This window comes from Ammospiza caudacuta, chromosome Z (genome assembly GCF_027887145.1).
Source record: "Ammospiza caudacuta isolate bAmmCau1 chromosome Z, bAmmCau1.pri, whole genome shotgun sequence".
Classification (NCBI taxonomy): domain Eukaryota; kingdom Metazoa; phylum Chordata; class Aves; order Passeriformes; family Passerellidae; genus Ammospiza; species Ammospiza caudacuta.
The window spans coordinates 71,698,747-71,714,146 of record NC_080632.1 but is presented as its reverse complement, the minus strand read 5'-3'; the positions used below and the strand labels follow the sequence as shown (position 1 = coordinate 71,714,146).

Sequence of the window (15,400 nt, the reverse complement as noted above, 5' to 3'; positions counted from 1 at the left end):
TGCATTGTTCTGCAAGAGCATGAGTTGTTTTTTTTTTGTTTTGACCTAGCACTGTTTAGTCCTTAGAATAAATTGATGGGTTTGTGTTTTAAAATGGGGTTTACTGAAACTGAGAATAGTATGGGAGTTTATTCATCCTTCTGTTGTAGTAAAGACTCGTTAGCTTTACTAAACTATTTAGCTGCTATTTTCCTCTCTGGATTTAAACCAGATTCTAGGGATTGGAAGTCGATTGTAATTAATATACTAGAAGAGTAAGAAGCCCATCAGTAGATAGAAATGTAGAGGAGCGATGTCTACGAAGTGTCAGTATCAGGTGGCTGCTTCAAATCTGAAGTGGTGATTTGATGTGAAGATATTTCATTTGCTCTGTCCTCCCCTAAATGCAGATTTCAACTTGAATACTAAACACACCTACCTGTTGAATTTACCTTTGTAACCAAGCAGAATAGCTACACCTGAAGTTTTAAGTCAGCTGGAAGGCAGATGTATAAACACTGCATGATGTTGTGAAATAGAGAAACAGACAGCCTGGAAATATGATAACTCAAATATGACATTAGACTGTTTATTAATCACAGAGGAAAAGAGAAGTCTAGTGATGTACTTTTTCATGTTCTGATCACTGTTGAAGTGCATTTTAATTCTGAAGACTCTACTGCTTTTTACCTGAGGAAGATTTTTTTGTCAAGTGATTTTTTTTTTCTAGACAGTGACAACTGTTTCTATATATGGAGAATTTTACACCATTTTCACATATAACTATGTCTAATAAGTTTTTGAACATATACTTTAGGTTCCATAGAACTCCATAGTTCCTAGAATCATGTCATGTAGTTTTGAAAATGTGTTTTGGTCGAGCTGCGTCCATTCTTCTTTTCCTCTCCTCATGTTTACAATTAAGAAAAACATTGGTTTAAGATGCAAACATCTCTTGAGAAAGCTGGAATGCTTTCAGAGTTCTGCAGGTCTTTAGTGGAGTGCATAATTACAAGCATCAGTTACTTGAGTACAGATACACAAGATCTCTGTATTTTGATTGAGTCAGAATTTCTTAAAATATTAAAAGAATTTGCTGTGTAAAAATTATGTTATGACAGTTCTGTGGAACTTGCTCGTACTTTATATTTGTGGAATCTGAAGTGTAATTGTACGTGTGTGCATTTGCTTTAATCTTGAAATAAAATGCCTTATTTAGAGCAGAGCTGAATTTTAAGCTTAATCTTTCAGATAAGTGAAAATATAATCCTTTTATCTCTGTAAGTTTGTAGCACTGGCTACTGACTGTACTTCACAGAATTGTGGCAGCTTTCATCAAATACCTTTTGACGTTATGAAAAAGATACTGTCAAGAAAGACCTTGGATTTTGTAGCCTAGGTTGATTTATCTGTGATTCATCAGGTTAGTTAAGTAGCTATGAAAAAGTGGTAGCACATAAAGCCAATTCACCTGTTAAAATTAGTCTTCATGTAAAATTATTATTATTACCATTACTGTTACTGTTGTAATATTAACCTCCATGGCTTGGGATAACTAGGCATATGTTCTGAATTAGGGGCAAAGTCAAGCAGCCTTCCCTTCCTCTGTCCCCCTGCATACCTGAATCTACTCCTCTCTCTGGACCTCTGAACATCTTACTTTTTTTCCTCATGAAGCTTTCATGGAATGTATGGTTCTCTTATGTTTCTTAGTTTGGAGGGGCTGGGGAGAGGTTCCGCTTCTTTTTGTTCCTTCCTTTTTTAATGTTTTTTCTCTCCAGAGAGTATAACACACACAGAAAAATCACTAATAATGACTCCCTTAGCTTAAACTATTTCTCTACAAAATTCCCATCTTCTTGAAGTGGAGGTTCTTGGTCACCCTACTGCTTACCATCTCTTTTCTCTCATGAATGTATCTTGAGTTAAACTTCCTGGATAGCAATGGCTTTGTTGTTTGTGGTGTGTGATGGAGTTTTTTTCCCCAAAAGTATTTTGTCTCCCCAAAACTCTCTCCCCTTGGTTTACTTCAGCAGTGTCTGTTACTTGCTCTGACAATCTGTCCAGCTTGTTTTCTTTTCTTTCTCCCAAAAGTGTCTGTCGGAAGTGAAGGGAGACGAGCACATCCTATTGATGGTCATTGGTCTCAGATTTATTGATCCAGCTTACATACTTTTATAGTAGTGTTAATTAAGCTCATACATATTGCAAAAGCTAAGCTTTTGGTTACAGATTACATTGGTTACAGATTACATGTCAACCCCTCCTTTGTGGCTACGTTCTCAAAATACTTGTGATTTTCTTGTTGAGGCTAATACTTGTTTTTACATCCTGCTGTTGACTACATTCAAGGGCACCATGTTTTTCACCGTGTTTTTCTTGTTATTTGCTCAAGGACGCAGTGTTGTTGTTTTTCTTGTAAGGAAAAAGGCTGAGAACTTACTGCTTACAGCTGCTTTTTACTGCTTAACCAGCTGTATAAGATCATGGCCTTTTTTCCTCAAGCCACGTCTGCACAAAACTCTCCACAAGTGTCTGTGGTTATTTGCTCCTTGGCTTTTAGACTCCTGTGTAAGTAGTCTCAAACTATGAACAGAGAGGGGCTAAGGGGTTTTTTCCATGATCCCAGATGAACTTGGAGACAAGGTAATTGCAGACAAATGGGTTGTTTCTTCTAGTTGATTGCATATTATTTAAGAAGTATTAATAATGTGTCCTTGTTCATTGGGGACTGAATGATCCCTATAACTATTTGTCATTTGAACTAGTAACAGTATTAATTACATAGTTGCTGTAATACTAGTTTCTGAAAGAGATATTTTTCTAAAACTCATGAACAGTTAAATAAAACCTTTGGACAGTATAAAACTCTGCAATAGAATACAGCAGTTTTTAATTGTTTTACTTCAACTCCTCCAAGGAATATGAAAATGTTCGTGAACAGCATGAAGAAGTGAAACAGTGCCGAAACCAAGTTAAGAAAGAACTGAAGTGTCTGAGAGAATTGCAGGCCCCATGGACAAGAAAAATTCAAGAAGCTGAAGAAAATTTAAACAATCTGGATATGAAAACCAGAGATAATGTAGGTATTGAAGTTCTTGTTTAACATAGGTAATATTTCAGGTTCTCTCTGTTCAGCTTTGTAAAATGTAAAGTAATAACCTCTTTTTTCCTAGTGTGTCATAATGATGTTTCAGCAGAAATTTTCCTGAAGCACCTGTGCCCTTGGTTGTTAGTGCCTTCTCTGTGTCTGTTCAAGGAATATATTCCTTAGTAAACCTTTAGTAGCAGTTCTTCAGTCTGCTCTTGGTTTTGTAAAAGCAAATCTTTAATGTACAATAAAGAGAAATTTTAAAATCTGCTAGGATATATTGTTTGTAGTTTCCCCAAGTTAAGTACTTCCATTAAATTAGATGCCTGTTTTCATCTGTCCTGTGGTTTGGGTTTGTGGGATGTTCACTCCTCTTATCTTCTTGAAATATGGTTTATTTAAGGTAAATTACAACTTTGCTGGCCTAAAAGCATTCCTCTAATATTGAGCATAATTGCATAAGTAGGACTTCATTTTTTAATTAGACAGTAATCGTTCATTAGTTGTGAATATTTTTATGCATAAGGGATTTTAATGGTAAACCTACTTATATGTTACAGTTTATGTAACAGCTGCTCTTCCTGGGTTTATGAAAAAAATATTATTTCCATATGGAAAATAAGAGTACTGTAATTTCCTGCAGGATTTTGACTAGTATTTGCTATTCAGACTGCAGAAGTCACTGTGTATAAGCTGCACAAATTTGTAGTGGATAACCAAAGTTAAATGATCACATGAGAATGTTTGTTGGCTGCAGTGAGTTCTGTTTGTAGAATGGGGGTCTGAAACTTCAGTGGCATTTAATGCACTGTGAGTTAATAAACTAGTTATGTGCTTTGTCAAAAAAAAAAGCGCCAAAACACACAGCCTTGCCCCAAATAAAAAACCAACCCAAAACCAGAGCAGAAAGACCAGACAAAAAACTCCAACAGATTGTTGTTCACAACATTGTTTTTGTTGCGATAAATGCTACACTAACATTAGGAAGTACTCAAGTCCCTCATAATTACAAGAAAATTCTTTGGTACAGTAATTAGGTTTTGTCTCCTACAGTATTGCAAGAGTTTATTGTGCTGTGAGGCAAAATACCTCAGTGTTCCAAAATGTTGCAAGTCTTACTGCTGTTGCCTTTTTTTGGTCTGGTTGGGCTTTTTGTTTTGAAGGTTTTTGTTGTTTAAGGGTAAATGTACTTTCTTAGGGAAAAGTTAACATCTAGAAAATTGAAGTTGATTTTCATAATGCAACAATGCCTTCATGCTTGTGAATTGATAAAATTTGTTCTCATTGCTTTGTCTTACTGTGTTAGGTTTTACCCCTATGTATCAAACTATTCTGTTTTTTTTTGAACTGGGAGCAGTTCTACTTAATCATTGGTACCTCTTGGAAGTATTGGGCTGTATTCACGTCATAGTAATCTTTTTTGTTAAAGGTTGTACTTTGTTTCTATAAGAAACCTAGGACAAACAGTGATCATTTTAGTTTTAACTTGCAGGGAGCTTGCTCAGCATAGGCACTTCCTACAAAACAGTGGAAGAAAACCTGAGAGAATGTTCGAGATGATTAATTTATACTCTTGAATCAGCATATTTTTCTTGTTGAGTAAAGCTTTCATATACTGTATATTCAAAAGGTTAACTGTGTGCTAATTAATTATTAATTAATGAATTAATAATAAGTAAATAATTTATGTCTGGAAATTGGATTAGGTACATTTGTTCTACAGTATTCCAGTAGCCAAAAATACAAGAAGAAGGAAAGAGGATAAATTGGAAATAAGTAATTTATAGAAGACTTATTGAGATACTCTTAATACGACTTTCCAGTGAAGAGTTACAATTTTGTATTTTATTCATAACTAATAATATTCTGTATATAGTAGTATACTATGACGCTTCCAGAGCTGTTTTTTCTGGTGTTAAATGATATGTTCAAGTCTAGATTAAATGATTATAATTTTGTCTTGAGCTCAGAGTCCAGAATTGTGGAAAAAGATGTAAGGGAATGTATTATATATTTTGTTATGGCATTAGCTATTTGCAAGATACCAGGCAAGTTAAGAAGATCTGAGACATGTATTGCTGCTTTCTGGACTTTCATGAAGTACCTTTTTTTCAGCTGCTGAAATGGATTTCCCTCACACATACTTTGAGACTTGGGCTGTTGAAATGTCTTTGAAAAGGAGAATCAGTGCTGGTTGCACTGTCAGGAGATAGTTTTGATGTAGTATGAAAGTGCAAGACTTAAGCAGCTTATAATGGCTTTAAGCTGCTCTGTCATGATTAGTTCCTCACCTTTTCATAGACTGCTTGAATTTTTTGTAACTTAAAATTCTGTCTTTGTACAAATGCAGGCATTTGGCAAGAATTTCACAGGTGAATATTCTGTGAGCCAGAAGGAGTTGATTAGTTTCAATTTGCCATTAAAGGAAAGCAGTTTAATATTTAAGTCTGCTCTATTCTGGATACACAGACCGGTAGGGAATATAATTCTCTACAGATCCTTTGCTTGAGCCTTATATCCATTATCAAATAACTTTAATTCTGACTGCTTCTTGAGATCTTTCTCTTAACATGAGGATATTTATGTGAGAGCGGAAATAACCACACCTTCATTTTGTCTTTCTTGAAGTTTGTTGGCAAAAAGCTGAGTATGGATTTGTAGTTTTGTCTGGAAGGAGCTGAACAGCAAAGAAAGGTGGAGTAATTCTGGGAATTATATTAATATATCCAGACATGGTATTACTTTTTCTCCTGTTTCTGTGTGTAAAAACCCTTTCAATTTCTGGATTAGAATAAAAATTTTTAGTAAGACTTGGTGGTTTGAGTGTGTCATGTAGAATGTGGAAAAAAGAAACTGACCCATTTTATAGGAAAAGTTTGAAATGGTGTATTTTCAGAACAGTTTCTTCAGGCTCTTTAAAGGCATTTGAACAGAGTTAACTATGTAATGCAGTTTTCTAGCAATATTTAATGGTGTAAACCAGTTGTTTTTGGTTATACAATGAAAATCATAAAGACAATTCTAGCTGTTTGTCTGTTCTGTAGATAGGTCTATCTAGAAACATATAACTGAAAATACAGTGGTAACTGAAAAACAGAATTCCGGTTCCTTAGTAGTGCCCCAATTTTGAGAGCCTTCAGAACCATTTTGTGAACATTGTGTATCAGTTTCCTGGGGAGAGCTTCCTCTTCAGGCTGCCTCTGTGAACTCTTTGAAAAGAGCATCACAGAATCATTACTTCATAGCAGTCAACTGCAAGACCCAGATGTATTTCTTCTGTGTTGACTTCATGCAAACCATCTGCACGAGTCTTAAAATTTGGGGGCTTTTTTGAGATTGGGGTAGAGAAAAAATTCTGCATAGTTTTATTTTCTCCTTTTTTTTAATGCATCTTAGTGTTTTCAGTATGACTTTTCATAGGAAGACATCTCTTCTGCTGGGAGTGCTGTGTTGGTTTCCATGTCTGCACTGGAATTTACTTGCAATCTTTCTATCCTTCTGCAGTGTTCTAGTATTCTCTTCACAGTGCTTCAGCCTTGAGGGTTTAGGGAAGGAGGAATGCAGTTTTCAGAGAAAGGATAGTGTATTTCCCCTGTGTTCAGAACTCAGCTGTGTGAATGCCTGGGCAACTTGACCTAATAAAATCATGCTCTGAGAAAGGATGGGACTGGGTAGTGCCAAGAAATTCCTTCCAACCTATATTGTTCTTCTGCTTTATAGAAGCTGAGCATAGAGAAAGAGCAGAGACATGGATGCCTACACGTGAGCCAGCAAATTGTCAAGCTCAGTTGTGTAGGATCTAGCTCTAGCACAATGCAGTTCAGAGGTAGGATGACTTGGACAAAACCTGGTTTGGCCATCCTGTGCCTAGGAGCTTAAGCCCTGCTTGCTCTTTAGTATCACCTTTCTTTGCAAAATTTGTTTGGAGAAAGAGGCAAGAACATTTTATAGTTGTAGGCATCTGAATGTAACATTTTCATTGAAATCAGGGATGGAGGTATTTTAATTTCAGATTAGGCGCTTCCTCTCTATGTCATGCCAAAATTTGCAGACCTATAGCAGAATGGTTGTGAACAGTACAGTATGAATGCTGTTATGCAAGTCTTGACAAATTGCTGAAATTATACATGCTACAGATACAGTTAAGAATAAGAAGTGGGTAAGGATGGCTTTGCCAGTAGTAAAATGGGGAGTAAATACTTAGTTATGCATATACAAGATGTTCTTAAAAATCTGACTACTTTTTACAAATATAACTGAATTTATTGACTGTAAATTTAAATATATTGCTGTATGCAGACTGCTGAAATCAGAAATATTTCCCAGAAATGTAAAGAGAAACAAGATGCTTTGGAGATGAAAGATAAACAGGTAAGAGTCTTGCTGACTTTTCTTGGTGTTTGTTTTTGGTTTTTTTGTCTGCTCTTCTGTTAGCAGAGTGGCAAATTTCTATGGAGATCCTGCAAGTGCTTGTACTCTTCCCTCCCTCTAGTACACAGTGTATCTTTAGAACTCTATCAGTCAAACAGGAATTACTAAGAGAGAGGTGTATACTGCATAAATTATAAATTGCCTACTAAAATAGACTATGTGTATATATTGATTGACAGAAACATATGCACACATGCCATTTGTGATAGGCTTTGAAAAGCTGCAGCCTCTATAGTGTGAGAAGTTACACTGTAGAGGCTGTAGGTTACTGCTTCTAAAGATATTCATATTGCATCTTGTAAAAGGAACATCCTTTCAAGGCTGTGAAACAGTCTCATCTATGCACTTGATCAAGAAATGCATAGTAAATGAAATGTATAAGGATGCAAAGTCAAAACTTCTAAGTTGTGTTTGGGCTATAGATTTTACTTAATCATAGACTAAACTTCAGATGTATTAAGCAACTGTTAGTTAATTAACCTTTAAGGTTCTGCTTTTGTGAAAATGAAGGAACTTAAAAAATTGTTTTATAGGCATGATTGTATTTTTGCTTATGTTCTACAACTGCTGTAGTGCTATTGGAACTGTGTCATAGTGCTGTTGGGACTGTAACAGACTCTTGGGGTTTGAGTGCATGGTTATGTAAGCATTTAATAGCAGTTACACAGGTATCCTAGGTATTTGTTGTAGGTTCTGTATACCAAACTCATTTCTTGTTTGAAATATTCCAAATTTTTAGATTGAAGAAATTAATCAAGCATTCAGAATGAAAAAAGATGAAGAAACAAACAGGCAGAAGAAAATATATCAAACTCAACAAATAATAGAAGAGTGGCAGAGTGAGCTGGATACAATGGCAGTCTGTGAGAATCTTCAGCCACAAATTGATGCTGTTAATACTGAGCTGAAAAAATTACAAGAAGAGAAAGCAAATATTGATAACAATGTTAGTGATCTAAGAGCAGAAAAAACCAACCAAGAGCGGGAAGAGAAAAGTAAGTTACTTAAGGTTTTTCTTTGTCAATTTATTTTATTATTTTAATGCATCTGCTTGTACAGAATCTCCTTATCCTGCTGTAGTGAAATAATTCAAGGTGTTTACTTCAGCTACTACTTGTAGTTGGCCTACATGTATAGCAGTCCTCTCTCTTGTTAACAGCTTTATTAAAAGTAACAACCACTTTCAAAATTGAACAAGAAGATGCAAAATTAAAAATTGACCTTAAAACTATCCTTCAAGGAATCAGTATTTCTGATATCTGAGTAAGGAGAGTACTTTGGCAGTTGGGAGGTTTGGGGGATTTTTTGGTTAAAAAGGAAGGTCTGTAGTTAGCAGATTGTGAAAAGCAATCCCAAACCTGATGGAGAAAGCAGTTTGCTTTGAAGAGACAATATTTTAGATACTTCATATATTTTATGTAGTATGTTAGCTGCAGATGCTGCAATTCTCCTTCTTAGATGAACCTTAATTCCAGAGTTTCTTTACATTAGTCTGGGATTTACAATTAGTCCTTTCTAATAAATGAAATAAAATTTAAAAACTGAAGCTTGACAGCTAGTGAAGGTGTTATATACATATTCCTGAGTGCATGTTGCTCATTTGCACATACCTGTCTGGCAGTCCAAGAACCCTAGAATCCAACAAGAAACTGAGATAGGGAGTCCAGGTGACCTAGGGAAGGAGACACTATATTTTATCTTGAGTAGCACAAAATTCTCAGGTTCTGATCTCTGTCTCTTCTGAATAGTAGATGCTTTCATACACAGTCTCTTGTCACACATTTTGTTTTTTGCTACCATGAAGTAACAGATATTTCACATTACTAAGTCCTACTGTCTCTTTCTTCTGGGGAAGTTTTTTTTTTTTTTGATACAGAGGTAGGACAAGTCTTGAAAAAGCATACTTCCATGGCAAAATTCATGTGTTTTTACTGTGCTTACCATATTTTGTTAATCTTTTGATAAGTTTTTAATTCTATTTTAAGCTTTTATAGTTTTTTTTATTTCTTCAGAAGTAGCAGCATCTCAATTCTGGAAAGAGAAACTTAGTTCTTTCCATTTACCAACAACCTTAGTTTTGGAGGAGTGTAGTCACTAGATACCAGAAAATGCTGGTTATAATGTGTACTTACTGTGGACTCTGTTTAAGACACTACCTTAAATTACAGGAATAATTGATCGCCTTGGACAACTTAATAATATAATGCATGTGAAGGAAGAGAAGCTTAAACAGAGGTTCCGAGACACGCACTCTGCTCTTTTGTGGCTCAGAAACAACAAAGACAAGTTTAAAAAAAAAACTTGTGAACCCATGATGCTTGAAGTAAGAAGATTTACTTGCATACCACTCTGTAAACGGTTAGATTATGTATGTCTTGCAAGGCTTCAAGAATGACTGGGAGACTTTTGAGACACATCTTGGAATGTACTGCCAAGTACATACAGGATATTCATAATTAGAATTCCATAGGCAATGTTGTAATTGAGTAAGGTGGGATGGCTCCTTTCCTCCACAAGAAGATGCCTGTTGCAGGCTTCCTCTGTGGTGCAACCAGTTATTATCCAGTCTTACTACTTAAGTAGTTCCTAGTTGCTGCTTAAAAAAGCAGTTGCCAATTGAGTATCTGCCTTAACAGCGCAACCTGCTCAGCTGTGCTTACTTCCCTCTGTGATCTCGGAGTAGTTTTTTTGTTTGCTCTACTCAGCCATCTAGAGACACAGAAATCAGTTGCTGGTTTTGTTTTGTGTTTTGGTTTGGTTTGATAACTTAAGTATGATCTAGAAATAGCAGGGCTAAATTTTCAAAGAGGATATTACATTTTTTAGTTCAATACATGCTTGCAATATATGCTCTATGTAATGTGAAGAGGATGAAGATCTCCAGTTGCACTTTTCAGAATTGCAAATTTACTTAATATATTGCTACAATTTAAATTAGTATATCAGAATATTTATATGCAAATTCTTACACTTGGTACATGTACTAGGGCTGTTCAAAATTACTTTTGTTTAGAATAGAATCCCAAATATTTCTTGTTATCATTAGAACTTTGAATTCTCCCTGAAAGACCACATCAAGATCGCTTTATAAATGCTTCAATAAGGATATCTTTACATACGGCCTCATTAACCTCTGTGACATCAATTGATGTGTGGATTTGTTTTCTCTCTGAGGTGTAACCCTGCCCATTCGTCAAGCCCCAGGCAGCTGCTCACTCACTGCCCCTGTTCAGAATTCAGTAGAGAATCAGAAGAGTAAAAGCTTAGACAGCTCATGGTATAGACAGTTTAATAGGGAAAGCAAAAGCCATGCACATGAGGAAAGCAAAACAAGAAATTAAGTCACCATTTCCATGGACGGGCAGGTGTTCAGCCATCTCTAGGAGAGCTGGGCTCCATCCTGTGTGACAGTGACTTGGTGTCTTGGTTTTGGCCAAGGACAGGGTTAAATTTTGGTAATGCTTGAGAGAATGTGTGGCTGAGAGGATGTGGCCAGACCCTAATTTGTTCCATATAACTGCACCTCTTTGCAGGGTGAGCGGTGGAAAGAGACTCTTGGTGTAATTTTGCCTTTCAGGTTGGGAGAAGTCACAGTGGGCAGTCAGCATTTGTTGGGGGTGTAAATTGTTAGTCTTACACCTTTAATTATTGAAATTTCTTTCTTTATCTTATTGCTCTTTCCAGTAAATTATTCTTATGTCAACCCATGATTTTTACCTTTTTTTGCCTCCAGTTTTCAACTCCATCCTGCTGGAGTAGGAGGCAGGGAGGGAACATGGGGAGCAAGCAGTGCCATGATTTTAATGGGCCTTCTAAATTGAAGAATGCCATTCCTAAACTATGACATTTCGGAAGCCATCACTCCAAATGTACCTTCTTCCTCTCACATTGTATACTGAGGATGATGATCTGGAATATCCCTTTGGTCAGTTTGAGTCACCTGTTCTGGCTCTGTTTCTTCCCAGTCTCCATCATCGCTGCCCTACCACTGTGGCTACACAAAGAGCAGAAGAGGCCTTGGCTTTGTGTAACCTGTGCTCAGAGATGACAACCATCTCTGTATAATGAACCCTCTGTTGAGCACAGGCCCAAAACACAGCCCCATACTGGCCACTGTGGAGAAAATTAACCCTACCTCAGCCAAAACCAGTACACTTTGGTATTATGTAAATTAGTCTGGTGTACTTAAAAATTCCAGCTTTCAAATTGCTGTTAACTGTATCCAGCCTTTCTCCATTTTGAGATTATTAAATTGTGTAGTTCTCTGTAATTTTGCCTTTGTGTTTCATGTATAGTGACATGATGTTTAATTACTAGTCAAAGTCAACTGAAAACCAAAAACATTAACATTTCATTCAGATTTGGTAGGCTTCATCCATTTTAAGTATGTGGGGCTTTTTTCTTAGGTATTCAAATGCACTTCAGCTTAAGGAGTGTGATGTTTTCTGTTGCTAATGGAAAAACCCTTACTAGTGCTGGAGCAGAGCCATTAGACATAAGATGGGGGTGGTTTCAATTGTAAGGCCAGGATGGAGCGGGAGAGGTGGTATGGTGAGAGATGGTGGTAACTCCAGGAGTGCTGAAAAAGGATATGGATGGCTAAAAATTAAGCACAGTGATCTGTGACTTACCATAGGTTTCCTCGCAAGAGAATTGGTTGAAAAAAAGGCAAAGAAATATATTTTTAAAGACATCGTTCTTGGTTTCATTAAATATATGTGTGGATATCATCTTGATTATTTGAAGTGTTTTTTGGGATGTTAAGTTGAATTGTATTAAATCACTTGCTCATTACCTTTCTTTATTAGATCAATATGAAAGACAGTAGACATGCAAAATATGTTGAAAATCACATTTCATCCAATGACTTGAGGGCTTTCGTTTTTGAGTGTCAAGAAGATATGGAGACATTTCTGGTGGAGGCAAGTTGGCACCAATTTTGGAACTTCATTAAGTACTGAAGTAGGAACCCTGAACTTGGGAGGCTAGCGAGTAAATCTGTATGATAATGATAGATACCTATATCATAACAAGTGGATAATGTGTAGTGTTCAAAAATTTTCTTCAGAATTAAGGTTTCCTTAAACCTTAGACTAACTGGATACATGTAGGACTATTAGAAGATGTGGTTTTTTTAGATTGTCTTCCTCCTTTCTTCCTTCCTTAAGGCAATAATCACTTAAGTGGAAAATACTGTGTACAAGAAAATGGGTAGAGCAGAAATCTACAAATTTAGTACCAAAATTTTCCACTGCCCTTTGAATAAAGAGGCAGGAAGCATCTTTTGTGACATGCAGTGGTCTAAGCAGCAAATTAAGCTTGTGTTCTCATAGTTCTCCTGTCTCCTGAATCAGTGAGAAGATTGTTCCTTTTGAAAGTCAGGCAGATGATGCAAGAGGAAAAGAGCAGAAAATACGGTATTGAACTGTCACAATATTTCCCAACTACAGTCAGCACAATGGTGTATTTAGTGACAGACTGTCCTGCAGTTTTTGAAGACTCATCCACTCTTCATGGAAACTTACCACTTTTTTATACCTGAACAGTAGTAGTGATATCTGAAGTTCTGGGGGCATATCTTGCTTGTGTGGTTGTGGAACTCAGTTCAAGGCTGCTTTAACCAGCTCAACGGATCTTCACTTATACAAGTAGCTCTTTAGACTGAGCACTTGGCCCTGGGTTTCTTTGATTGCTTTTATTTTCTCTAGCATATAGTATTTTCAGGGACGTTAATGGAGTTTGCTTTTAGAGAACTTGGTTATTTCTGAGCCAGAGTGAATTTGTAAGTTCTTCCAGAGGTCATCAGTTGAAAATAATTCTCACTCTGAATCCGTAATTAATATTTTATTTGCACATGGTTTATTTTTCTGGTCTTTACCAAATAATCTAATATAATCTTATAATAGGTGCGTGATCGTCAGAATCTAAGAGTGAATGCTGTATGTGCACCTGATAAATCATGTGCTGAAATTTTACCATCCAGACCTATTGAAGAATTACAGTATGTATCTGATTATATTCGGATTGTTTTAAATGCAGTGGGTTTGTTTTGTTGCTATATATTAGAATTTTTTATGCAAATCAAATTATCACCAGTTTAGTTCTGGGTTAGTGGGACTTCTTTCTGACCCTTCAGTAACTTCAGCTTGCTTACCTGCTGAATTTGATTTGTGATGCTTACTTTATCTCTTCTCCAGCCGATACGGATTTTATTCATATTTACGAGAGTTATTTGATGCGCCTTCTCCCGTGATGAGTTACCTTTGTTACCAGTACCGTGTTCATGATGTTCCTGTGGGAACACAGAAGACCAGAGACATGATTGAAAGGGTAAAGTATCTGAAGAAGCATAAATGCACCTGTGGTGTGGAGTTTTATTTCGGAAGTTGTTTGGCAAGTAAACGTAGAGAATGCAAAAAATTGCTTTAGCAATTTTATTTATCCTTTTTGTTTGCCTTGTAGAAGTGGGAACACTTCATTATGGGCTAACATATTGCAAGACATTTTAACAAATTCAGTCAGCCTAATTATTTGCTAAGCCTAATTGACAGATTATAGCTGATGCTGCATAAATAAACTGAGCAACATTTTTAGTCAAATATAACTTATCCTGTGGAGGCTTTTTGCTGTTTCTGGTGTAGTGGACATATTTTATCTTTATGTATCTTGAGTTGTGGTAAATCTTTGGTTATTTATACTATCCTTTTTGATATGAAGCTTGTAAGACAAGCAGCTCTGGTATTTTTATGCCTTCTTTTTTCCTACAGACACATTTGCTTGACTAATGCATTACAGCTCACCTTATGGTTTCATCTATTAATTCTTTAGTACTTTGTTTCTTTGTTACACGGGATACCTGTGCACCATGTTAGGTATCTGAAGTAAATACAATCCTTGTTCACTATGCAGTACCAATGCTAACAAATTTTCATTGGTGTCTGTAATATCTTGACAGTCAGACTTGTTTAATTAGTTATGGCACTATACTCCAGCAGTATCTCAACAGTTCTTTGCTTACCAGTCTGAATTACAAGTGTAATGCTGCATTAAACTTAGCATCTTTTTGCAAAGGTTGTTAATAAGTAGGACCTGCAGAAGCTGAAGTTTTTTTTACTGTGTTTATCAATCACACTTGTTCCTTGTTCTGAAAAGTATTGCCTTCAATAATGCTTTTGTCAGATTAATATTTTTCTGTATATCTTAGGTCATACAGGAAACCAATCTGAAGCAAATTTATACAGCAGAAGAAAGATATGTTATTAAAATGTCTTCTTACACAAAACAAACCATCACTAGTAACATATGCTTGAAGGATGCACAGTATCTCACTAGTTCAGTGGATACAGAGGAAAGAGGACAGTTGGAAAACCAGCGACAGGTACCAGTGTATTTCTGTAACTGTGTATGTTGTGAACTTTTAGCCGTTTTATCATGCATTAAGCAGAGCCTGCATATGTTAGTATGGCATGCAGTAAGGATGCTAGTGTTGCATTTTCTTTTGTTTCAGAACATCAGTAATACGTTAAAGTCATTGGATGCACGTTTGACTGCACTGTTCGAGAGACAGAAACTTCTGGATCTCAAGGACAATAAACTCAGGCAGGAGAAGAAGGCACTTTTAGAGAGAGAAAACCGGAGGAGGCAGTTGGAATCAAAAATTGGTGTGAAGTATGATAGGTAGGAAACAAGCTGTTATCTATGAAAAAATCTACAATATCTATGTTATAATTTTAAAAGCCGAGATATTTTTGTTTTCTCTTAATACAGCATGCTTTTACCCTTAAAAAGTAACCAGTATTTGAGCATTAGATACAGGTGATAATCAAGACAAGAAAGGTGTTTAGAAATTATGACAGTATCTGAGACAACATGTAGCAATGTTCCAGATGACTTTCTGTG

The 15,400-nt window shown here is 36.1% G+C and overlaps 1 protein-coding gene across 4 annotated transcripts in view; it reads left to right on the top strand.

Annotated features, from left to right (window-relative positions):
• Positions 1-15,400, top strand: part of SMC5 (structural maintenance of chromosomes 5) — a 42,156-nt gene that overhangs the window by 8,708 nt on the left and 18,048 nt on the right. For 2 of the 4 annotated variants that reach the window (XM_058823427.1, XM_058823424.1), the window contains exons 7-15: positions 2,900-3,061; positions 7,370-7,441; positions 8,241-8,496; positions 9,670-9,824; positions 12,310-12,423; positions 13,408-13,502; positions 13,699-13,831; positions 14,706-14,879; positions 15,009-15,178. In XM_058823427.1, the coding sequence (XP_058679410.1) occupies positions 2,900-3,061; positions 7,370-7,441; positions 8,241-8,496; positions 9,670-9,824; positions 12,310-12,423; positions 13,408-13,502; positions 13,699-13,831; positions 14,706-14,879; positions 15,009-15,178 (1,331 nt within the window). The remainder of the gene's footprint in view (positions 1-2,899; positions 3,062-7,369; positions 7,442-8,240; positions 8,497-9,669; positions 9,825-12,309; positions 12,424-13,407; positions 13,503-13,698; positions 13,832-14,705; positions 14,880-15,008; positions 15,179-15,400) is intronic. The other 2 variants (XM_058823425.1, XM_058823426.1) reach the window with 2 other exon arrangements.